This window comes from Pongo pygmaeus, chromosome 2 (assembly GCF_028885625.2).
Source record: "Pongo pygmaeus isolate AG05252 chromosome 2, NHGRI_mPonPyg2-v2.0_pri, whole genome shotgun sequence".
In the NCBI taxonomy this organism is placed as follows: domain Eukaryota; kingdom Metazoa; phylum Chordata; class Mammalia; order Primates; family Hominidae; genus Pongo; species Pongo pygmaeus.
This window is the reverse complement of record NC_085930.1, coordinates 106,931,034-106,954,623: the sequence shown is the minus strand read 5'-3', so window position 1 is coordinate 106,954,623 and position 23,590 is coordinate 106,931,034. Positions and strand designations below refer to the sequence as shown.

The 23,590-nt window shown below is 57.2% G+C and overlaps 2 protein-coding genes across 3 annotated transcripts; one reads left to right on the top strand and one right to left on the bottom strand.

The window, feature by feature from the left end:
• Nucleotides 1-507: 507 nt before the first annotated feature.
• Nucleotides 508-16,593, top strand: TMIE (transmembrane inner ear). 2 transcript variants are annotated; one of them, XM_054481959.1, is made up of 4 exons: nucleotides 508-608; nucleotides 11,290-11,407; nucleotides 14,619-14,768; nucleotides 15,072-16,593. In XM_054481959.1, the coding sequence occupies exons 2-4, from the start codon at nucleotides 11,356-11,358 to the stop codon at nucleotides 15,179-15,181; spliced, it is 312 nt and encodes a 103-aa protein (XP_054337934.1). In that variant the 5' UTR covers nucleotides 508-608; nucleotides 11,290-11,355; the 3' UTR covers nucleotides 15,182-16,593. The 2 variants fall into 2 exon arrangements, with proteins under 2 accessions (XP_054337934.1, XP_054337933.1); XM_054481958.1 differs by lacking the exon at nucleotides 508-608 and adding an exon at nucleotides 7,314-7,563.
• Nucleotides 16,594-17,326: 733 nt separating this feature from the next.
• PRSS50 (serine protease 50) lies at nucleotides 17,327-23,480 on the bottom strand. Its single transcript, XM_054481952.2, has 6 exons — nucleotides 22,981-23,480; nucleotides 22,699-22,899; nucleotides 20,800-20,962; nucleotides 19,445-19,728; nucleotides 18,111-18,277; nucleotides 17,327-17,692 (listed from the first exon to the last, which is right to left on the bottom strand). The coding sequence occupies exons 1-6, from the start codon at nucleotides 23,084-23,086 to the stop codon at nucleotides 17,456-17,458; spliced, it is 1,158 nt and encodes a 385-aa protein (XP_054337927.1). The 5' UTR covers nucleotides 23,087-23,480; the 3' UTR covers nucleotides 17,327-17,455.
• Between the last annotated feature and the right edge of the window lie 110 nt (nucleotides 23,481-23,590).

The window sequence follows — 23,590 nt, the reverse complement described above, 5'->3', positions numbered from 1 at the left end:
CGAGGCCGCCGCGCCACCACCTCGCCCCGCCAGTCAGTCGCTCTGCGAGCCTGTGGTGCAGCCCCGTGACCTCCCGGGTCTGCCCTGAGTCACAGAAGCCAGCACACGCGGAGCGCTGTGTGGGTTCGTGGAACTTGGAGCCGATAGAGGGGTATACTGAGGCGCCCTGCGGCCCCCTGGGCTGGGTGTCCACGGCCGGCCGCCCCTCCTGTGCGACCTTGGGGAAGTCCCCTTTCCTCTGCACTCCTGAGTCTCAACAGGCCTAGTAGAGCATGAAGCCGGCCGGGTGTGCTTTGTGCGAAGGCCTGAGACCTTGGAAAGGGTGGCTGAAGACTTATCTGGGACAGACCCCCCCCAGGAGCGGGAGGGAACTTAGTTCAAACCTGTAACAAAGAAGCCCCCCGTCAGCAGCCTGATTCCCCCTCTGGCCACCAGGCTAGTCACCCATTGCTCTCAGTGGCACTCAGGTTCCAGTGAGGAGGAGGCTCAGGGTCCAAGGCGGCCATGGAAGAGCAGAAAGGGTGGCCCACCAGCCCCCTACTCAGCCCCCTACTGAGGAGGTGGGAGGCATCCCCCAACCTGCCAGGCTGAAGAGACCCCCAGTGGAGGTAAGTGGGGGCCTGGGGCCTGCCAAGCTCATCCCCTGGCTCCCTTGGGTTGTCGCCAGGTGGGAGTTTACCGTCTGCCAAGCTGCACATCACCCCTTGGAGGGTCTCCAGCCTGGGACCCTTATCTGAGTGACTGCAGGCCCCAGTGACCTCACCCTCTTGCCCCACATTGCTCTCCTCCTGGGTCCCAATCCTGCAGAGCCGCCCCTTCCTGCTTCTCCATCCCTCCCCACACTGCCAAGGCCCGCCCTAGCTCTGGCCTCCCCTTTTCCAGCCTTGTTTTCTTGCCCCCTTCTGCACCCCCTGCTGCCTGAGGGGCTCCACTCCCAAAGGCCCTGCTCCTCTGGTCCCTGCCTGCTAGAGGTGTTGCTGTGTTGGTGGGTGGGGGCTGCCTCAAGGAGGCCTCTGGTGAGGTGTCCCTCTGGCCCTCTGGGAAAGCCTCCCCTCCCCATGCCCTCCACCCCTTGGCTCTGGACCTTGGCCCCCACCCCCCTTCACAGCCCTGATGGCCTGCGGGACTGTCTGCTGGGGCACTTGGCTCCCTGAGTCTACAGCACAGCCTGGCAGAGCCACCACCCCAGCACGTGGAATGAACTGAGGCTTCAGGTTCTAAATAGGCCTCCAAGGTCTTCCCTGTGGGGATCTTTTGTGCCTGTGGGGCAGTGGGAGGTAGCGGAACATTCTAGAAAGAGACCTGGTATGGTGCCTTGTGCTGCCTTCCTCTTGCTGTGTGATCACAGGCAGTGTGTGGCCTCTCTGTGGCTTAGTGCCCCTGCTGGTGAAATATCTTACCTGCACCTCCTTTTCAGGGTTATGTGGGACTCTGAGAGGAGGGGTACGGTGGGTTCAAGGGGCTCCTTCAGGGACGAGCATGGTTTAGAGGATCTATGGGTCCCCTAGAACATGGGTGTGGGCCACCAGGCATCCCTGGGGCTTGGGAGGGAGGCAAGGGCTGGAGAGTGGCCATGGCCTCAGGAGGAGCATATGGCCTCACCACTTGTGACAAACAGGGACAGGTGGGGCGGGGCCCCAAGCAGGACAGATCTGATCTTATGCTAGGTGTCTCTGGGCCTCACTTTCATCATCTCCACGTGCAGCTGAGGGAAGGCAGTGCTGCCTGGGCTCGAGCAGGAAGGGAAGGGCTCCCACGGCTTCCTCCCTAGAGCCCAGACTTCCTGTTCAGCCACATCTAGGGGAATGGGAAGGCTGACTGAGCTCTGGGCGGCAGATCAGTCCTTCCCCCATTCCCTGGGTGACCTCATGGGCATTGCAAGCCCAGTTTTCCTATCTGCTAAATGGGGCAAGACCTGCCCAGCCTCTCTTCCAGCTCATTCTTGGCTTGGGGCCAGGTAAGGCCTCTGGTAGTGCCCAAAGGACAGCCTCTGCTGAGTCCACCTGCCTTCAGTCCCCTGCAACACAGCCAAGGGCCCCTGGCCAATCCCACCACAGATGTGTATACCCACCCACACCACTCCCACACCCGCTGCACACAGATACAATTCCACAGTCAGGGAATGGGTGGGTCCCTGTGCCACATGGACCCATCTACCATTGAACCCACTGGTAAGGACTCCAAGTTGCACAACTCTAGTGGCAGCCCTGGGTACGCATGTGCAGATCGTGTGCCCATCCACAGGGACACAGACCTGCACACTGCTCCAGGGAACACACACGTATATGAATGGCACCTGTGATTTTGGAGCCATTGAGACTCATACCCAGCCACACAAAAAGCTGCATGCAGAATGCACACGCACTCCCATGTGCACCAGTGCCTTAGTACACAAAGCACATGCTCAAGCACACGCAGGTCTGACACAGGCCTGGCCCAGCCCCACAGCTATTCTGAGCTGAGCCTGGGGCCGATGAGGTCAGGGACAGCCAACTCCCAGCAGGCCCCAGCTGCTGTGGCACAGGCCTAGGCTGCCCAGCTCCCACCCCCACCCTAGGCTGAGTCCCTGGATCCTAGCCTAGCTTTGTGACTGGGGGTCCTCATTTCCTACCCCCAGCTTCCCCAGAGCTAAACTTTAAGCCCTGGGATTTCAGGCTCCAGGAGAAAACATTCCACAGGGTCCTCTGGCCACTACCCCCTGCCTTGCTCACAGCTTCCAATTCAGAGGCCCTGGAGGCTGGACTGGGTCGCTACAGGAAACTCGCAGGAGCTAAAAATAGTACAGGAGGGAGAAGCAGGGATCTGCAGACCAGCATTCACAGCACCATGTATGGAGGGGATACTGTCTTCCAGGGAGCAAGGCTGGGGGACTTGGAGTCCAGAGCTCCCCAACCCCAGATATGATGGGCCCAACTGATTTTGGGGTGCAGGGGGATGTGGAGGCCTCCTAAGAAGCAGAAACAGTACTGGGCAGTGCCCTGGGTTGGAGGCAAATGCTGAGTTGGAGGCCATAGTTCCTGTGTGACCTTAGGCAGGGCATAACCCCTCTATGAGCTTAAATTCCTCACTGAAAAGCCCTCAGAGATGTAAAGTCCCTCAAAGATGGGGGAAAAAAAAACCCATGTAGTGTTAGGTATTGATTTTCATCCTCGGCTCCTGGCTCATAGCTCCCATTGCCCTTGTTACAGTCTTTGGCTATAATGTGTCGGGCCTCAGGGCAGGCCCCAGGAAACGGAATCTCTCTGACCTTCTCCTTCCCTGCTTTCACCTGCCCCAAGCCAGGACCCTAATTTTCCCACACCTTTCTGATTGCGAATCTTAAGACCCTCCCCAGAGAGGGTCCTGCCCTATACTTTGGGAGGAAGGAATGCAGATGTCGTGAAGCCTCCATAAACCCCAAGAGGACAGGGTTCAGAGGGTTTCCGAATAGCTGAACATGTGGAGGCTGGGTGGCATGCCCAGGAGGGCATGGAAGCTCCACACCCCTTCCTCCATATCTCGCCCTATGCATCTCTTCATCTGTATCCTTCGTAATACCCTTTACAGTAAACCAGTAAAAGTAAGTCAGTGCTTCCCTGAGTTCTGTGACCCACTCCAGCAAATTAAGCCCAAAGAGGAGGTTGTAGGAACCCCAACGTGGAGCCGGTTGGTCAGAAGTTCCAGAGGCCAGACTGGCGACTGGTGTCTTGGGGCTGGGTGGGCAATCTTGGGAACTGAGGCCTCAGTCTGTGGGATCTGACACTATCTCCGGGTAGATCATATCAGAATCGAATTGGAAGGCACTCGGTGTCTGCTGCTTGGCGTTTAGGGAAAAAACCCACACATTTGATCACAGAAGACTTCTGTGTGGATGATTGTTGTTGTGTTGGTGTACGAGCAGAGGAAAAGATACAGTTTGAGAGCGTTTTCAAAACTACTTTAACTTTCAGGATGTTTGCCTTAATGTGGTGTTTAATACTGGAGAATTGGAAGCAATGGAAATGTCCAACAATAGGACAGAGATCCAACAAGGTTTTTTTGTTTCTTTTGTTTTGTTTTGTTTTCTTTTCTTTTCTGTTTTTTTCTTTTTTTTTGAGATGGAGTCTTGCTGTCGCCCAGGCTGGAGTGCAGTGGCGCCATCTCAGCTCACTGCAACCACCTCTTCCTGGGTTCAAGCGATTCTCCTGCCTCAGCCTCCCGAGTAGCTGGAACTACAGGCAAATGCTACCAGCTAATGTTTTGTATTTTTAGTAGAGACAGGGTTTCACTGTGTTAGCCAGGATGGTCTCGATCTCCTGACCTCATGATCCGCCCACCTCAGCCTCCCAAAGTGCTGGGATTACAGGTATGAGCCACTGCACCTGGCCCTTGCTGAGTTTTTATACAGTGTAGTATCACACAGACTTTAACAAGAATTATAATAATTATAATGACTAGCATTTAATGAAGGCTTGTGATATGCTGGTGCATGATACTGAATTAAAAAAAAAAATAGAGATGGCATCTTGCTACGTTGCCCAGGCTAGTCTCGAACTCCTGGGCTCAAATGATCCTCCTGCCTTGGCCTCCCAAAGGTGTGAGCCACTGCACCTGGCCCATGATCCTGAATTATATCTGTTTTACAGGTGAGGGACTGAAGCTCAGAGAGGTTAAGTAGCCCACCTGAGGGTTCACAGTCATCAGTATGCTCATGTCCCAGAAACCTTAGTGCAGTTTTAAGCTTTAACAGCTTCAGAAGTTAGGACATATAAAGCTATGAATTTACCAAAATATTTTTTGGAAAGTTTGTTTACATTCTCTTCATGCTACTTTAGTTTTGTGAATTTTGAATGACCTAAGTTTCTTCTTTTTTTTCTTTTTTTATTTTTTATTTTTTATTTTTTAGAGAGACAGGGGTCTCACTATATTGCTTAGGCTGATCTCAAACTCCTGGTCTCAAGCATTCCTCCCACCTCAACTTCCCAGTGTTAGGATTACAGGCATGAGCCACCACACTCAGCCGACTTAAATTTCTTTCAGTCAACTTTCACCATCTTCAGAGGGCACAAAAGGAAACTTAAACTTTCAAATGATGTTTCTTTTTTTTTTTATTTTTTTTATTTTTTTGAGACAGAGTTTCGCTCTTGTTGCTGCCCAGGCTGGAGTGCAATAGCACGACCTCGGCTCACTGCAACATCCACCTCCCGAGTTCAAGCGATTCTCCTGCCTCAGCCTCACAAGTAGCTGGGGTTACAGGCATGTGCCACCACACCCAGCTAATTTTGTATTTTTAGTAGAGATGGGGTTTCTCCATGTTGGTCAGGCTGGTCTTGAACTCCTGACCTCAGGTGATCCGCCCACCTCGGCCTCCCAAGGTGCTGGGATTACAGGTGTGAGCTGCCGTGCCTGGCTAAATGGTGTTTCTCATACATTTGTAGCTTTATACTTCTGAGATTATTAAAGCTTAAAACTGCACTGAGACTTTTGGGACACCTTGCTATTTAAGTTCAGTCAGTTTGATTTTGAAGCCCGTGTGATAGTATTTGGCTGTGGTGGGGTCAAGGAGGATTTAGAGTACTTGAGTTGGTTAAAAAAAGTTCTGGGTACAAAAGTATACCAGAAATAGTGTACTGTAAGATCTCAGCTGTGTTCAGTAGTCTGCAGAGAAGTGGAACCCACGCAGAGCAATGGCCATCTCAGGGAACACTGGGAGACACACATGATTGTATTTTCTTTCAGATTTCTTCACTAGGCTTGCCCTACTTCTTGGTGGATGGATGAACTTTACAGAAAACAGAAACAGCTCTCCCCTGGGCTGAGCTGTGATTGGGAACCTGTAAGCAGCAGAGCGCTGCCTGTCCTGCTAAGGAGAGCCAGCACTCCCATATTCATTAATTCATATCATCCTCACATCAATCATGGGAGTCTCGCCCTCCCCATGCCATGGATAAGAAACAGAAACAGAGGAGTATGCTTTGCTCAGTGCATTACTGACAGGCTCACTTAGTCCTCACCCTGTCCAGCCTCCCTGACCCCATGTCCCGAGGGTGACCTCCCTGACTGGTCAGTGTGGCTTTCCCTAGCCTGGCCTGTGACCAGCAGCATGAGGAAGTGGGGATTGGAGTGCTGCAACAAGTGATTTGGATTTTATCAGAGTTCCTGTTTGCCTGGCCAGGGCATGCCTGGGGAGGACTGGGTGGCCCAGCCCACTCAGTCCCCAGACTTTGCCTCCCACTGTTGAGCGTTTCCTTGATGGGTCTCCTGGGCCACAGTCCTCCTCCAGCAGCTCTCGTTTTCCTGCCTGGCTGTCATCTCCAGGCCCTGACACTGGCAGGTGTCCGCAGGTGGCCCTCTGCTCCCTGCTGCAGCCTGCTGTGGTCCTTTCCCATTCATGGCATGTCCAGGCCAGAACCTCACAGGGCCCTGGAGCCACAGGGTCTCCCTGGTTCTCAGGGCAGGCCTTGCTGGGCCATTCCCAGCCTGCGCAGGCCTTCACCAGTGCCCCTGGTGATAAGGGTTCCAGGGGCCCAACACCTGGGCTGCTTCTCCTAACACTCAGCAGCAGGAGATAAATAAGAATAGAAGGAAGGAAGGAAAGGAGGGAAGGGGAGTCTACCAACTCCAGGCCTCCCCACTCCTCCTCCTAAGTCTTCAGCCCCTCACCCAGGTCTCTATATCTCCTCAGAACCTCCCTCTGTCCCTCAGTTGTCAAGGCTCAACATGGGGTCAGGGCCAGAGTGCAGTGTGGGTCAACTTCAGCGTGAGGTCAGGGTCCTGGCTTAGACTGAAGTCAGAGTCAGTGTTCAGGCTAGGGCAGAGATTGAGGGCAGCTAGGGTCAGAAAATGGTCCTCCAGCCCTTCCAGGGACAGCCCACTTCTGTCCTGTGGGGCTGAAGATGCTGGCTTCTTCTGGAACCCTCCATAACACTGCCGGCTGGCAGCTCTGACCATACCATCCCCTGCTCTCCAGCTCTGGTGTCCAGGGTGACCAGAGCCGCCTCTGGGCAGGAAGCCAAGCCAGAAGCCCAGGACATCCCTGAGCGCCTGTCACCATGGCAACCCGCCCGCTCTGCCCCCCCAAACTCAAATCTAGTATATTTTTCAAATCCAGCATGACAGAATGGGAAGGGCCTCCTAGATCAGCAGATTCCAGCCCCACCCCCTTGTCCCAGATGGAGAAACTGAGGCCCATTTGCAGAAGGGAGGGGGACCTGTTGATTAGGGACCTGGCCCCAGCCTGTCCTACCTCCCGCCCACCCCCACCTCAGTGTCCCTGGGGATGCGGAAGGTGGGGGCAGGGAGGGGGAGCCTGCGGCCCGATCTCCCGGGAAGGAGGGGGCGGGCCCTCCACCGCAGCGATGGCGGGGACGGGCGGCGCGGGAACCTGACACCGAGGATGAATAAATGATGCTCACTGACTACCCGTGGCCACCGAGCGCCGGCTGGCAGGGGCAGTGACCAGCGGCCGGCCCGTTCGTCCCTGGGCTCCGCAAGCGGCGCGGTGGCGCGAAGATGGCGGGGTGGCCGGGCGCGGGTCCCCTCTGGGTGCTGGGCGGCGCCGCACTCGGGGTGTGCCTCGCGGGGGTTGCCGGGCAGCTAATAGAGGTGAGGCCGAGGCGCGGAGGGACTGGGGAGGCTGTCACCCTCCAGGCAGGGGGCTGGGGGAGAGGGGTCGCCTTTTTGATCCGGAGCTTGTTTGATCCCTTACTCTTGCCCTGAGAAATCCAGTCTCCTGGGCGATGCAGCCCTGCCCCAAGCCCTGCCAGGCTGTGAGAGAGACTCAGCCCCACTCTTAGGGTCCCTGGTCTGATGGAAGGGCACAGTCCCCGATTTCTGGAACATTAGTCGGACGGGGGAGACTAATCCCCTTGACCTTAGGGATTCCCAGCCTGACTGGGGACACAGCCCTGCCCAGACTGATGGGGGATACTGGGCCCCCATCCTCCAGCCTTTGGTCTCACTGGCAGGGAGGTGCACAGCCCTGGGTTTCCTGGACCTCTAGTCTGATGGAGCACATCCTGGACCTCTAGTCTGATGGAACAGACCCTGAATTTAGGGTCTTCTGGAGGCAACAGCCTCTATCTCCAGAGATGCTCCAGGGACCACCATCTAATGGAGGGGGAGACATAGCCTTAAGATGGAGATGAGAGCATTCCAAGTTGGAGGGTGGGGGCAGCAGGATGAGGAGACCCTTTACAGAGAAGGCATGTGGAGCACTAGGTCCAGAGGGGCAGGCAGGGCAGGACCTAGGGACTGGGGAGTCTGACTTGGTCCTGGTGATAACCGGGAGCTTTAGAAGGTTTCTGCTCAGGGACGAGTCATGTTGAGTTCTGGTTTGGAAGGAGGGTAAATTGGGAGAAGGCACACAGTGGGAGAGGTGGGAGGAGCTGCTGAGATAGCACAGAAGCAGGTGGAGAGGATGGCTGGGGGAGAGCCCTGGTGGAGAGCCTGGCTGGGGCCAGGAAGGGTGGGGCCATCTGTAGCCTCCCTAACCCCCTTGTACCCCACTCCTGCTGAGCCTGAAAGGGGAGCCAACGAGGGAGCTGGCAGACCAGACCTAGAGTTCTGGACTGTGAGGCCAGAGGGAGAAGGCCCAGGAGCCAGGGCCAGGGAGGAGCAGGGGATGGAGGCTGTGCAGGCAGGGGCGGACCAGAGGGAGCAGGAAAACAGAAATGCAAGAGGCAGGGAAGTCCTGAGGGGCGGGGGCTTGGGGACAGTGTGGGATAAGGAGGACAGAGCCATGGGGAAGTCGTTATGGGGGGACACAGCCCTGAACTGGAGGGTTTGATGGGGACATAGGGACAGAGCCCTGGACCCAGATGTAGCCTGTACCTGCTGTTGCCCAGAGGGCGTGACCACAAGGCTGGGCTAGAGTCAGGTGTCAGCTCCAGTGTCCCTGTAAGGGGAGCTATGCTGGCTTGAGCCCTGTGAGGCATACTTGGGCCCCTCACAGGCTGCCCTGAGGCCTGGATACAGAAACTGAGCTGGCCTAGGTGCAGACAGAAAGCTGGGGGTGGGGGTTAAGTCAGTTCTCAGCCAAGGACTCTTCTCCCTCACCCCCAGGAACTCATCTTTTCCCAGTTCAAGGGAAATTGCATTTGGAGGCCATCTGCCTGACATCTGCCTATAGCCTGAGCAAGGCCCTAGCTCTTTCCTCACGGAAGCACCAAAGACATGGGCAGGGCTGGGGGCCATGTCACCACCCACCTTGGCCGTGTGTAGGTCACCATCACCCTCCATCAGCCCATGAGGCTCTGAAGGAGGTGGGGGCCTCCATGCTCCAGAAATCAGACCCCAGCAGGGCCCACCATGAAGAGAAGACCAGCTGTTATCTGCTGCCGTCCACCCAAGACCCCTATCAGTGAGAGTAGGCCCAGCTCCACCCACATCAGGGCTGGGGCAAGAATGTGTAGGAAGTGAGCTGCCTTGGCTCAGAACCTGAAAACTTTGCCATGGCCCTCAGAGTCTTCTAGTCAGTCATACAACCAGCCGGGCCAACACATTGGGCCTTAGAATTAGTGCAGCTGCCACCACCAGGCCCCTAACCCTAATGGCACAGACATGTCCCTGACCACACCCACATGCCCGCCAACCACACATGTGCCCAACCTCACACATGTGCCCAACCTCACACATGTTCCCCAACTTTACGTACATGTCTGACCCCACACGTATAGCCGGAGGACAGTACTGAGGAATGGTGTCTTCTTGTCAATAGCTCACCCTGGCAAGGAGAAAAGAGCCTGAGAATCAGGTACCAATCCCAGCCCACAGATCCTCTGGGTTACCTGGGACAGGTTGCTGATCCTCTCTTGAGTTCTGAAACCCACACTGAAGGGTGGCATTCACTAGATGAAGAAGTGCCTGGCTCATGACAGATGCCTAATCCATGTTTATGGACCTGGGGGAAGAAGGGCTGGATGGTCGAACTACAGGTTGCCTTTCTTCTCAGAGAACCAGAAGGGACTTCTCGTGTCTGTCCTTATTTGGTAATCAGTGGACAACATCTCGTTCATATGCCCCAGGGTTCTCTCTCCCTCAGAGGACAGACCCCTCTCCCTGTCCCTCAGCCACACTAAGTGACAGACATGGGGTCATATCCATGTCTGGTCAGGGACAGATCTTACTCAAATTCTACAGTGTGGGTCCATGTCCCTTCAGACCTAGGCAGGACTGTGTCCCCTAGACACCCAGGGTAGAGCTGTGTCCCCTAAACACCCAGGGCAGGACCGTGTCCCCTAGACACCCAGGGCAGGACTGTGTCCCCTAGACATCCAGGGAGGACCGTGTCCCCTAGACACCCAGGGTGGATCGTGTCCCCTAGACACCCAGGGTGGATCGTGTCCCCTAGACACCCAGGGTGGATTGTGTCCCCTAGACACCCAGGGCCAAGGTCATGTCCCCTAGACATCCAGGGCCAGAGTCATGTCCCTAGACACCCAGGAGCAGGGTTGTCTCCCCTCAGACCTGGGCAGAACTATGTCCCCTAGACACCCAGGAGCAGGGCTGTGTCCTCTCAGACCTGGGGCTGGGCCATGTCCCTTAGATATCCAGGACGAGGCCATGTCCTCTCAGAACTGGGGCAGGACTGTGTCCTCTAGACCCTAGGGCAGTGTCCTATACCCTCAGTCCCCCAGGGCAAGGTCATGTCCCCTGGAAAGTGGGAGTGTCTGGCTGTGCTCTATTCAGGCTTGCTACAGCTGCACTTCTGCCTTTTGGCCTCCAGGTGTCACCACAGCACTGCAGACCTTTTATTTATCTGGTGCCTGTCCTGTGGACACTCTGTCAGACAGAGTCTTCTGTTCAGAGAGTGACTCCTAGTAGGGTAGGCGACCAAAGGAGGCCACCTGGCAGGGTTCCAGGCCAGCTGGCAGAACTATGAGGCCCGGACTCCTAGCTCCACACCCCACCCTCACTGGGGAGATGTGAGAGCAAAGCCAGTTAGCCAGCACCCCCCAGGCCTCGCCTTGTCTCTGGCCTTGGTCCTGAGACCCCATCTGCCTGGGTGGAGCCCAGGACTGGAGTAGGAGGGTGTGTTCATAGGGGCCTTGAACCTGGCCAGGACAAGCCATCCACATTTGCTCCTCCAGGCCTTGGTTTCCCCAAGCATCAACCACCCTCCCACTTCAAGTCCCTGGCTCTGCTCAGTTCTCTTGCTCTAAATCTGGAACTTTCCAAGGTCTAAGGTGTTGGTAGCGCATGCTTAAGAGAGTTGATTCTAGGAGATTCTGATATGCTTGGGCTGAGTGTTTGCTGAGACCTGGGCCTTTCTCAGCCAGTTCCAGCCAGCTGGCCTCTGCCTAACTCACTCCTCTCTCTCCTGACCCACAGCCCAGCACGGCCCCGCCCAAGCCCAAGCCACCCCCGCTGACCAAGGAGACAGTGGTGTTCTGGGACATGCGCCTGTGGCACGTGGTGGGCATCTTTTCGCTCTTCGTGTTGTCCATCAGTGAGTAGCTGTTCCCTTCCCTCTCCACCACACTGCAGTGGGAACACAGCACCCCCTGCCCCCCAGAGGGCTCGGAGCAGCAATTCCGGGCAGTGCAAGTAGGCCAGGCACCCGCAGGAGACCCGTGGTGGTTTCTGGCACCTCCTGATCCACACAAACTCCCCATGGAGGGCTGACAGGCCGGTGGTGACCTGAAGTATTCTGCTGGACCCAGGGAGGTAGCCACATGGCAATTATGGTAATTACAGGGAACTCCACTGAACCAAGGGCTGGGACGAGGACGTGTCATTTTTCCCTATGGCTGGCCTCCTGATGCTTTTCCTGCAGTTTGGCCAGCTTAAAGGCCCACACCCAGGGGCCCCAGCAAGGCCATCCTCCACTAGAGGCTCCCCAGACGCCCAGCAGATGTGGCTCCCAGGCTTCGATCCCTGCCTTGTCAAATACCATTTTCCGGGAGTGACTCACACCCGCCTCAATTAAAAGCAGGAAACCCATTCCTCTCCTGGGCTCTGGGAGCTTCTTGATGCAAAGTCGCAGCAGAAATGGGCTTGGCCTGCTCCCCTTAGACCTCCCCTCAGAATGGAGGTCTGGAGTTGGGGAAGGGGACAGAAAGGCACAGGAGACAGAGGCCAAGTGAGGAGGCTGCCATGGCACAAAGCAGTCTGACAGAGGTTCCCACGAGGCAAAAGCAGAGTGTCGGGGGGGATGTAGGCAGAAAGGGAGAAGCAGCCCATTCCCCTGCAAAGGCGTCACAGAGGAAGGTCCTCTGAGCTGCAGACCGGCGGGAGGGCAGGTGGGGTTTTGCAGGAGGGAAGGCTGGAAAGGCATTCTGGGAGAGGAGATAGTGTGAGCAGAGGCTGGAGGAAATGCAGCCTCAGGCAGGGTCTCAGATGACCCCAACTGGACATTTGCTGAGTGCACCCTGGGTGGGGAGGTGAAAGCTGCACTTCATCCCAGCCAAAGCTGTCCCGGGATGAGGTGCCCCAGAGAGCTGGGTGGCCCACAGAGAGCCCACCCAGATGTGAGGGGCTCCAAGGAAGACGTGACATCTGATTTGCATGTGCTTCTCCTGGCACCAGAAGTGCCGTCCCAAGAGAAAATATCTGCCCTGCAGAAAATCCCTGCCTCCGCATCTGAGCAAGAGCCTGTGCTTTGTTTCCAGCCGAGGCTGAGAACCAGTCAGGCATCTTCATGGAGGCCCCACAGACAGACAGGTGTGCCTGCAGCCTCAGACAGGTATCCAGAGAGGGAAACAGCCCGCTGCAGGGCTTGGGGGTCATCTGCCCTACAGGAGCCACAGGCGCAGCCTAGGATGCAGGTCTGTGGAGCAGCAGGGAGAGCACTGTGGGCCTCAAGACACAACAAAGGTGCGTGGGGCCACATGAGAAAATTGCAGTGTCAGACCCCAAGTGGCACTTGGACATCAACCACACAGACCATCTCTAACCCCATTTCCTAGAAAGGGTAAAGGATAGTCCCAAGACACCTGAGCAGCAGGCAGCACTTGTTACCTTCCATTGCCGGATCTAGGCAGTGGGGGCAACACAGCTCCCTCTCCTGAGGGGAAACATTTTTCTTGCTTCCCATTCTGCTTGGGCTGTTGTTATTGGAGCATCACCCCCAAAGCCCTGCAGGAAAAGGGGCTGGGGCTAGATGGGGTGCCCCTGGAGGTCTCCTCCAGCCCCAGGGACTCATATCCCAAGCCCCTGCCTGGGCCCTGGAACTTGACCCAAAGCTCTTTGCATCTCCCCTTCTTTGAAGAGAAGCAACCAGGCCAGGCTGTGCAGGGCAGGCCTGAAGTGAGGGGCGGTGTTTGAGCCCTGCTCTGGCTGCCATCAGCTGCCCACTGAGCTCCTTTGGAAGCCCCAGCCTCCCAGGGCCTGGGACCAGCCTACATGGAGCCTGAGTGGGCATGGTCCCAAGGAGGTTCCTGGTGGGGTGGCTAAAAGAGGTGGCCTAAGCCAGGAGGGTTAGGATTGGGTACCAACTTCGGGTCTCAGGCATGAACACAGGTTCTGGAGAAATCCAGGACCCAGCTTCTTGGATAAGGCCTGCTGTCTGCTCAGGTCCACCCCTGGACAGTCGGATCTATAGCTGGGGCCCTTGTGCAGCACCCTCCTCCAAGTGTATGCCTGGATGCTGTTGGCTCCCCAGTTCATTCACTCTAGAGTCCAGTCCTGTTCCCAACAGCAAAGGCTTTGAGATCATCTCATTCATTCATTCATTGATTTTTTTCTTTTATTCTGAGCCTGGGTGAGACCTAGTGGGACCACGATATTTGTCTGAAGGGGTTCTGACTTGGTTGCATAAAATGACCCCAGAAGGTACTCCAGTCCCGGCTACATAGATCTGATCCATCTTCCCCAAAATAGACCTGGCTAATCCTCCGCGGGCCCTTCTGCCCCCAGGAGTCTGCCAGGAAGTTATGTCTGGTCATCTGATTTATAATAGGAACCAGCTCCATCCCCTCTCCTAGGGCTGGGGCCAAGGTGGTCAGGCTGTGGGGGCCTTAGAAAAATAAACTCAGTCCAGCCAGGTCCTGGCAGCCCTGACCTGCCCTACCCATCACTAGACAGGCCAGCTCCATGCCCTGGCCCAACTGGCGTGGGTGCAGCTGCCCTCAGCCGGAAAACCACTCCTGAAATAACTCCGTCTGAGGTGAACGCCTCAGGGCAGGGTCTGTGTCCTCTCATGGGCTCCTGCCCTAGCCAGGGAGAGCCCAGGGATGTCCTCAGGGAGGCTGAGGAGGACATGCAGAGCCACGTCCTCTCATGACTGAGGCAACTTTGGCCTAGCTCTCAGCGGCGTGGGAAGGAGAAGCTAAGTTGCACACCCGGAGGTCTGGGTTGGAAGTGCTGGATGGCCCCCGGGAAGCTATGGCTTAAGTCATGGTGCAGACCTCTGCCTTACCCTTCAGTGACTCTCAGTCTAGTCAGAAAGACCCTCAGGACCAGGACTGGCGACATAATTTAGCCAGGGGCCCTTCCAAGCATGGGGAGCTGTGCAGCTGCATGAAGTCAGCCCTGCTTAGGAAAGCCACCTCCGTCATCATAGGGTCCACAGGGGCTTTGTCAAGATGCTGAGCCTCCTGCCAGAGTCTGGTGGGTGAGACACATGCGGGTGGATGGGGGCGGGCCCGAAGGAAGGCGGATGCCGTTCCTGGGGTGTCTGAACCCCAGCCCCAGCCAAGCCTGCTCTGTCCTCCCTACAGTCATCACCCTGTGCTGTGTCTTCAACTGTCGTGTGCCACGGACCCGGAAGGAGATCGAAGCCCGGTACCTGCAGCGAAAGGCAGCCAAGATGTACACAGACAAGCTGGAGACTGTGCCACCCCTCAATGAGCTCACAGAAGTCCCAGGAGGTGAGTTGGCCCTGGCTCAAGCCCTGCCGCGCCAGCGAGTTCCTCAGTCCTGCTGCCTGGTGTCACCCTGTTCCTCCGCTCTAACCGCAGCAGGTTCAGGGAGGGGCCCCAGCCCTGCCCCTGGAGACCAGAGCACAGAAATTGGTTGGCATGAGGCAAATAGAACGATGAGCCTATTCTCCAGTAGGAAGAAGGAAGAAAAAGGCAGAGTGTAGGAGGTTCTGGGGCTCTTCCCCTCGGGACAGTCAGACCCCAGGACCTTGTCTCACCACTATCATATAGTCTCTTCCCCCTGCCCCACAGAGGATAAGAAGAAGAAGAAGAAGAAGAAGAAGGACAGTGTGGACACAGTGGCCATAAAAGTAGAGGAGGATGAGAAGAATGAGGCCAAGAAGAAGAAAAGAGAGAAATGAAGGCATCCTGGACAGCTTGGGTTGGCAGGCCCTGGAGCTCAAGCCGTGGCCGGGGTCCAGGCATGTTGGACTCTGAGCTCATTTGGGGACCACAGAGTCTGTGGTCAGAGGGGGAAGCTGAGGCCCATGGTCACATCCTCATGGCCCATCAGGGGCAGGAACCAGACAATGTAGTAGGTGTCCTGCCCCCCAGCCTCGGCTTGGCTCCTTTCGCCCCATCCACATGGGTACTGTCTCGGCAGAGGTGGTCTGGTGCCACCGTCCCTCTGCAGATACACTGCTCTCCCCACCCAGACCTGCCTGTCTCCCACCCTTTCTGCCAGGGATGGCAGCGGCTGTGAAGGAGTAATGGGATATGCGGTTACTTCGGCCACCCTTTCTGGCACGAAATGGCTGAAGTGCATGGGTCAGGGTGTGAGGCCACACCCAGACTGGCCATGAGGAGGCAGAGAGGGTCACTGGGGGACATTGTGGCAGCAGGAGGGACTCTGTCTGGCCAGGGAGGAGCCCCGATGGTGAGGAGACTTCCCCAAGCCTGGCAGGGGATCCAGCTCAAGGGAGTGAGTAGAGGTAGCTTCAGAAATGGAACCCCCAGCCCAGCAGACACCAAGCTCAAGGCAATGGGCTACCCTCATTTCACATGTCGTGATGAAGCTGAGGCTGCTGCCAGGCCCGGCATGAGGCCCTGAGGCTCAAGCTCGGGGCTAGGGGCTGCAGGGCTAGGTCAGGGGTACACAGAGCTAAGGCCAATGGGCTACAGGGTGCAGGAAAGAGAGCTGGAGTCTGGGCCCCTCTTGGGAATCAGAGTATATTTAAGAAGCCAAGGGGGACCTCGGGCTGTTCTGGTGGCCCCTTCTATGCCCAGCTGTGCTGGGAGGTCCCAGGGCCCTAGAAGATCACAGCAGGGCCTTCTGCCTGCTGACCATAACGGTGCCAGCTTCTTTGCAGCTTCCTCTTCTACCATTTCCCACTACGGGCACCTAAAAGAAGCATCTCTGACCAGAAGACAAAAGCCCAAATTGCACCTGGGGGAGGGAAGGTGCACAGAGGCACTTCCAGTTGGCATCAAACAGACTAAGGCTCTGAAACCTAGGCCTGAACACTAAGGTCTCGAGACACCAGAGGTTTCTGAGCCAGGAGAGCCTGCTGGAAAAGCAGCCTGCAGAGATTTGTGAATAAAGCTGATTGCCTTCTCAGAGCCAGGCCTAGAAAACGGCCTACTGAGATGACCCCTCGGGATGCGCTATTCCTGGGGCATTTATGTGGAGGGTGATGCAGCAGTCACTGTACAGGGAAGAGAGTGATCCAGGCTGATGAGGAAAGCGCATGACATGGGGTCTTAGGAGCAGTGAGGGGCAGAGCCATGGCAAAAGGCCCCACCATGGAAACTGAGGACTCTGACACCAGATGGAGGCAGTTGACTGACCTCTGCCCTTGGGGGTCCAACCCATGGGCTTCTCATACATAGGGGTGAAAAAGGCCATTCTATTTATGCAGAATTTTCCTATGTGGCCAGGCAGCAGAAGTCCAGAGGGGTAGGGGCCACTCAGGGTCACACAGAGCAGCAGTTGCTGAAGACTGGGGGAAGTCCAGGCCTGGGCTCCACCTGCCCTTCCCCTGACATGGGGCCACCACTAGCCTCTTATGGGCAGGCCTGGCTGCTGATGGTTGGAATAACGTCTGACTCCAGTGGGTGTCTGTCACTGTCTCCAGACAGGAGACAGAGATAGAGGGTCAAAGTTCACTATGGCTCTTTGGGGCAATGAAAGGCTGTGATTTCTAGCCTCTTGCCAGAAATCAGCCAAAGTCAAGGAAAGCCCGACTCCCACAGTTATCACAGAAAGAGCACCCACTTTTCAGCCCAAACAGCTGCACCCCAGCTGGGTCCTGGCGGCCCCAGCTTCAGCCTGGGTGGTATGTTCCAGGCCCCTCGATCATCTGACCCTAATATCACCTCTTCACACCCCCTCCACCTTCTGCGGGAGCCACCCCGAACCTTTGAATGGGGGCAGATCCTGGAGGCTCTGCAATTTTCAGTGTAAACTGCCTGGAGTTCCCCACCTCACCCTTATCTGGTTCACCTGTGGACTCCCAACAGAGCAGGCCCAGGAAATGTGGGGCCTCTGAGGTCGGGGAAGAAGGAGGCATGGAAAACAGTAATGTTTAATTGAGCACCTCGTCTCCACCCTGACTCTCAGGGCTGTGAGAGCTGCACCTGCAGCAACCTGGGCACGGAGGCAAGGGGGGCCCCCAAGTGAGGGAGGGCACACGGAGTCAGAGGGCAGCAAGGAGGCTGAGGGGCAGTGGGAGTGCCAGGAGCAGGGTCCTGGATGGGGCTGGCAGGGCCAGGGCCTGCCCATTGAGGCAGTCCCAGATCCATTGTTGGTAGGAGGAGACCTGTAGGTAGATGGGTGGGGCCTCGCTCTTCTGGCAGCCTGCACCCCAGCTCACCAATCCCACCAGGTACCACGTGCCCTCCATGGAGCAGACCAAGGGCTCTCCAGTTAGCTCCTGCGGGAAGGGTTGGGGGAGTAAGGGTCAGGGAGGCCAGGCGAGGCCAGAGATGACCCAGCTCCAGGACAGGCAGGATGTCCTCACACCACACCTCCACAGCCCCCCAGTGCCAACATAGGTGAGAAGTGCTCCAGACCCAGGAGATCTTCCTCAAAGGGTTTCATCCCCTACCTCTTAACACCCACCCTCCATCTCCCCACGGACCCCCCACTCCTCTCACCTCCAACAGCCATCCCCATTCCCAGCCCCCATCTGTTTCCTCCCAGTCTCCCCCGACATCCTCCATCCCCATACCCCAGAGTCCTGCCCACCCCCTTCCCTTTCCCTACCCATCCTCCACCCTTCCGCTCTCCCTCCCCAGATGCCTCTACCCCAGGTGCCCCTGAAGGCGAGTGAGCGAGGAGAGGCCGCTCACATAGCAGAACTGCTCCCTGCGGGTGTCCTCCGCACACATCATCTGGGACTTGATGATCCGAACCAGAGTGGGGATTTTGGTGAAGTTGTGGTAGAAGTTGTCACACTCTTTGTTGTTCAGGATGATGACTTCCTTCTCCTGAATGGTCCGGAACTGAGGCCACATGCCTGTGGGACAGGGCCCCATTTAGGCGCGGCCACTCACCGCTGCCCACTGCCGCCAGCCTCACCTCGTCCTCTCTCCGCTGTTCCCCACGTCCCACCTTTTCTGCTTTAGCCACACACCCCTGCCCTCGTTCTAGCCCATACCCATCTAGGGCCCTCAACACAGAGCCCCCGGAGCAGAGTGCCCCCAACCCAGCCTTGCCGGGCCTACTCTCGCTTCCTGCAGCACCCAGGCTACTGGGGCCCTTGACACCACCTCCACCACACTCGGCCTCTTGGTTTTTGCCACTCTTTCCCTCCTGAGGGCCTGCCAAGCTTCTCAGGGCCCAAATCTTCCTTCTCTTCAAGCATCCCTTCCCCCACAGACCTCTCTCCTGCTGAGCCTTCCCAGACCCCTCCATGGAGGCTAAGCACTGCTTCTTCCTCCTGCCTCCCTGAGTAGTGTGTCCCTGTCCCTGGCCTAAGCTCCTGGAAGACAGGAGACAGGCCACAGCAGGGATGACAAAGTCACCCCCAGGTCCTCCCACATGGGCTGAAGCCCCCTTGAGCTGTTTTGAGAGTAAGTTGGTTCCTTAAGGCCACAGGGAAGGGCATCTCTCTTATGGGCTGCGGACCCCCTGAAGGAAGTGGACAGTTCTAGGGTCCCCTGGATGTTCCTGAGAGAACACACCTGCTCTCTGGGCCTTGCTCCTGAATTGGGACGACAAAGAATTGAGGCCCACTGAGGGGAGGGGAAACCATGAGCTCCAGGTGCAGACGGCCCCGAACCAGCCATGTGGGCCTTCTGGGCAGCATTTTACAACACAGAATACTGCTCCCCTGACCTCAGGTGCTCTGCTGCGAGCTGCCAATGTCTGGGCAGTGGGTGTGGACTGTGAGGTATTACTCTGTGCCTCTCTGCCTTCAAGGAAGTTCTGTTTACATGCCCTGGCCTGGCTCAGGATTCAAAGGCAATCAGGGTCCCCTGAGGCTGGAGCAGCAGTGAGGTGTTCCCCATGAGACCCTCAAGGGAAAGGAGACATCAGAGATGAGAGCCTGGCAGGAAGGTCCTGGGAGCGGCAGGCTCCCTGGGGAAGGTGCCTCAGAAACATTCATCTGTGGTGGCACCCTGGCCTGCACCCACGTCCTTTCTCACAGCACCCGCCCTGGTCTGCGGAGGCTTTGACTCACCGTCAGCCTTGGAAAGTCCCCAGCCTGTCACAGTGCAGAGGGAATGGTCCTTCAACACATAGTCCATGCCAGGCAGGCAGATGGGCCACACGTACTTGCTGTACTTGAGTTCCTGCTTGAGCTTGAGGAGGCCGATGTCATTGGCCTGGCCCACCCAGGACCAGAACCGCTGGGCCCGGTACCTGCTATGCATAATGACCTGGAGCACTGGGACATCGGAGGCAGTCTGCGTCATCTGGTCAATCCACGGACTCCCCACCCTCACTGAGTAGATAACATCACGCCTAGGAGGGCCGTGAGGGGAGGCCATGATCAGCTCCAGGCCCCCTGTCCCAGCCTCCAGCCTGGGCCTTCCCCCACTCTGCTGCCCTCCCAGAAGATCCAGGAGGGGCCACCCACCCGCTTCAAGCCCCCTGAGCCTACTCCTCACCACAGACATGAACAGGGCCCTGCACACTCACTGTGTGGTCCAGTCCTCACGACCCTTCAATTTATGAAGGGGGAAACTGAGGCTCAGAGAAGCCCAATGAACCACTCAGGGCTGCATAGCTAGGAGGCAGTGGAAGGGATGCGGACCCAGTTTTCTCTGGTTCCAAACTCTACTCTCAGTCCATAGCATGGACTCTTTCACCCCATGCTGTGCCCTGAAGGAGGCAATTCCACTCCTTCCAGCTCCATGGAATGCGCCATGGCCTGGCTGTCTAGCTGCGCACCCCTGGGATACCCCTTGGAGTCTGTATGTTGGACCTTAGGCCTGGGACACATTTCACTCATCAGCTCTCACAGCCAGCACTCCTGGCCCCAAAACATCAGAACACTCCCTCTTTTGTCCCCACACCAACCAGGCACCCTTGTGAGCATCTATCTTCCTTTCTGTCTCCCCCACCAAGCTGGAAGGAATGATCCATCCCTCCTCTGCCCCCAGTGTCCAGGCCAGGGCCTTGCTCAAAGAAGTGCCAGAGACAGTTGATTGAAGGGAGAAACAAGGATGTGGGTGCAAAGGGGTGAAATGAAAGAACTAGGAGCTTCTTCCCGTGGAGAGGAGGCATAAGGCCAGACAAATGGCTTCTGAGCTTCCATTTCCCATCTGCGGAATGACTGCATGGGACCGAGAGGCCAGGCGAGGGGAGCGAACGGCAGGACACTGAAAAGACTGGAGCTCTGAAGGAATTTTCAGGACTCAGCCTCCACCTGCTTGGAGCCCAGGTGAGGCTGGGGCTGGGACTGTGGGGCTCTGCAGAGCACATAGCTGCCACTGCCGCCACCACTGCCAGAACAGCTGGCAGGGAGGGGGTGACTGGGCCCACAGCAGCTCCAAATGCCTCTCCACCCACCCCACCTCGGCCTTGACTCACCGGATCAGGCAGTGGGCCACAGTCAGCACCCACTGGGAGGCAATGATGGTGCCGGCACAGATGTGTGTGTCATTGGCCCGCACGCTGACCATCCAGGGCCACCGCCGAGCCATGGCTTCTGGGTCCCTGAGGGTGGGGTCCTGCTCGTAGGAAAAGCCACAGGCTGAGGAGGAAGGTGAGAGCTTGATGAGGGATGGATCTTTCCCTGTCCCTCCCCTCCCCCAGCCTGACCTCCTGCCTCTCCAGCCACTGGCCTGCACCCATCCAGGGGTGCTCCCTTTTAACCTGTCACCATGGAATGATGCTGTCCACATGCGGACTGGAGTCTCATGCCTCAGAAGGGTCCAAGCACTGCCCAGATATCTCTCTCCCTGTTCCCACAACCTGGGCCCTAGAGCATCCCCAGCCGACCAGCCCAGTGTACCGCTGGCCCCTCTGCTGTCACCAACACACTCTCAGCTCCAATCAGATCCTTCACTAACTTGTTCTCATTTCCACCTGGTTCCACCCTCACCATGTCCCCTACTTCAGCCAAGGCAGAGCTCTCTCCCTCCTCCGGGAACCCCTTTCTGTGGCTCAGTGAGAGGAAAGTGGATGCCCCAATAGAAAAATGGGCATAGCCCAAGGAGGAAATCCCAGTAGCCAATGACCACAGAAGCTGCTCCACCCTTAGTCTGCAGGGAAATACAGACTGCTTCTTTTTCTTTCCTCTTCTTCTCTCTTCCCTTTTCCTCCTCCTCTGATGAGGTCTTGCTCTGTCACCCAGGCTGGAGTGCAGTGGCATGATCATTGTTCACTGTAACCTCAAACTCCTAGGCTCAAATGATCTTCCCACCTCAGCCTCCTGAATAGCTGGGACTACAGGCACACACCACCACACCCAGCTAATTTTTTTATTTTTTAATGTTTCGGAGAAACAGAGTCCCACTATGTTGCCCAGGCTGGTCTCAAACTCCTGACCTCAAGTGATCTTACTGCCTCAGCCTCCAAAAGCACTGGGATTATAAGCATGACCCACTACCTCCAGCCTGGAAATGCAGATTTCAATCACGATGAGATTCTGCTCTGTACCACCCGCCTGGCAAAAACGCAACATCTGTGACACTGAGTGTCAGTGAGGATTATCACCCAGAATGCCTACCCACGGCTGGTGGGAGTGCTCACTGCTGCAGCCGCTTTGGAAAACGGTTTCTCCAAACTGAAGATGCACATATCCAACATCCCAGGAGTCCCATTCCTAGTGTTTTCCAAATGGATTTGTGGATTGTAAACGTAAGTGGGCCGTGACCAGCCTTTTTAAAGGATAACATAGGCAAGAAAACATCGGCATGCACAGCACAGGGTACTGGAAGTCCTGTTTGGGTGACTTTCTGTGGCAGTTAAATGCTATGTGCTGAGTCCCAGTCCTATGTGGGTCTGTTAAACATGCCTGAAAGCCACTGGGCAAGAGAACGTCTTACGTGTGCACCCTGGAGACACCACAAGAAGGCTCACACAGCCTGGCCCTGAAAGCTGTGCTGGAGATCTGGGAGGTCCCTGGTTGGGAGCCTGGGTCAGAGGCACCATGGGTCAGGGCCTGGAGCAGGGTGAGAGGCCACCTGCCCCACAGCCAGCTCAGGCGGGGCGGGAACACACAGCTGGCCCCAGGCCCCTCTGACTTTCCTGCCCCCTACCTCAGCAGGAGGGGAGGCCTGTGAGGACAAGACACCCAGAGCTCTGGGCCTCCAGACAGGACCAGGCCTGGCCCACAGGTGTTTAGTGCTCAATTAACACCTGTGGAAGGAGGCACTCCTCTATCCTGCTCCCCCCGTCCCTTCTGCTCCCCAAGCCCCAGCCAAGGTCCTTAAGACTCCTCTGTCACCCTCGTTGCCCCACGGAGTCTGCACCCCTGGTACTCACAGTGATATGGGTCGATTTTGCCTTCAGAAACTGGGGATTGGGTCTCCATGGTGGTCGAGAGCAGTGTGTGGGTGGTCGGGGCCTGCCGGAGAAGGCGAGGCCGGCTGGAAGGACAGGTGGCCTTGGGGACACACTGGACGCTCTGGTCGGCGGGATCAGCAGTGGACAGCGCCCCCGGGGCTTCCCCTGCGCCCCAGCAACCTGCGGAGGACGTTGAGCAGATTAGAGGTGGAAGGCGAGGGCCACGTCAGGCAGGTGGGGTAGGGATCGGGAGGGACTCACCGGCAGGCCTCAGCAACAGCAGCAGCAGCAGCAGGGCACCGGCGCGGGAGGGGGCAGACGTCCGGGGGCGCTGCCCGCGGGCCAGGCTCTGGCACCAGGGACCCATCCCGGGGTGGCAGCCGACTGCGTCTCTCCGGAAGGCGCTCCCAGTGCCGCCCCCACGACGGCGCCCCCTGTTGGCCGCATGCCGCGGCCTCTGGTGAGCTGGGTGGGGATGCTCCTAGTGCCCCGCCTGCGTGGCGCCCCCCAGGGGCCACCAGCCACGGCGCTCCTGGTGTCTGACCCGCAAGGGCGCCCCTAGTGACAGCCCTCCCTTACACCTCCCCGGCTGGGTACGCCCTGGCTGACCTCTCTCCTTGGCCCCTCCCTCTCCTCACTCCGCTGGTCCAAGCAGTCTCCTGGAGTCCCTCAACTTAACCTCGGCCGATTCTCAGACCTCCTCACCCCTGCAGCCCATTGCCCCGGACTGGCTCATGGTGTCGCCCCTCCCGCAGTGAGATGAAGACCAAACCTCAGGGGCTGGCATCCAGGATCTCCAAGTGACCCTACTTTCCCTCCAGCCCCTCCAGTGGGGCTTTGCCCAGGGAACTGAAATTAAGCAGATAGATGT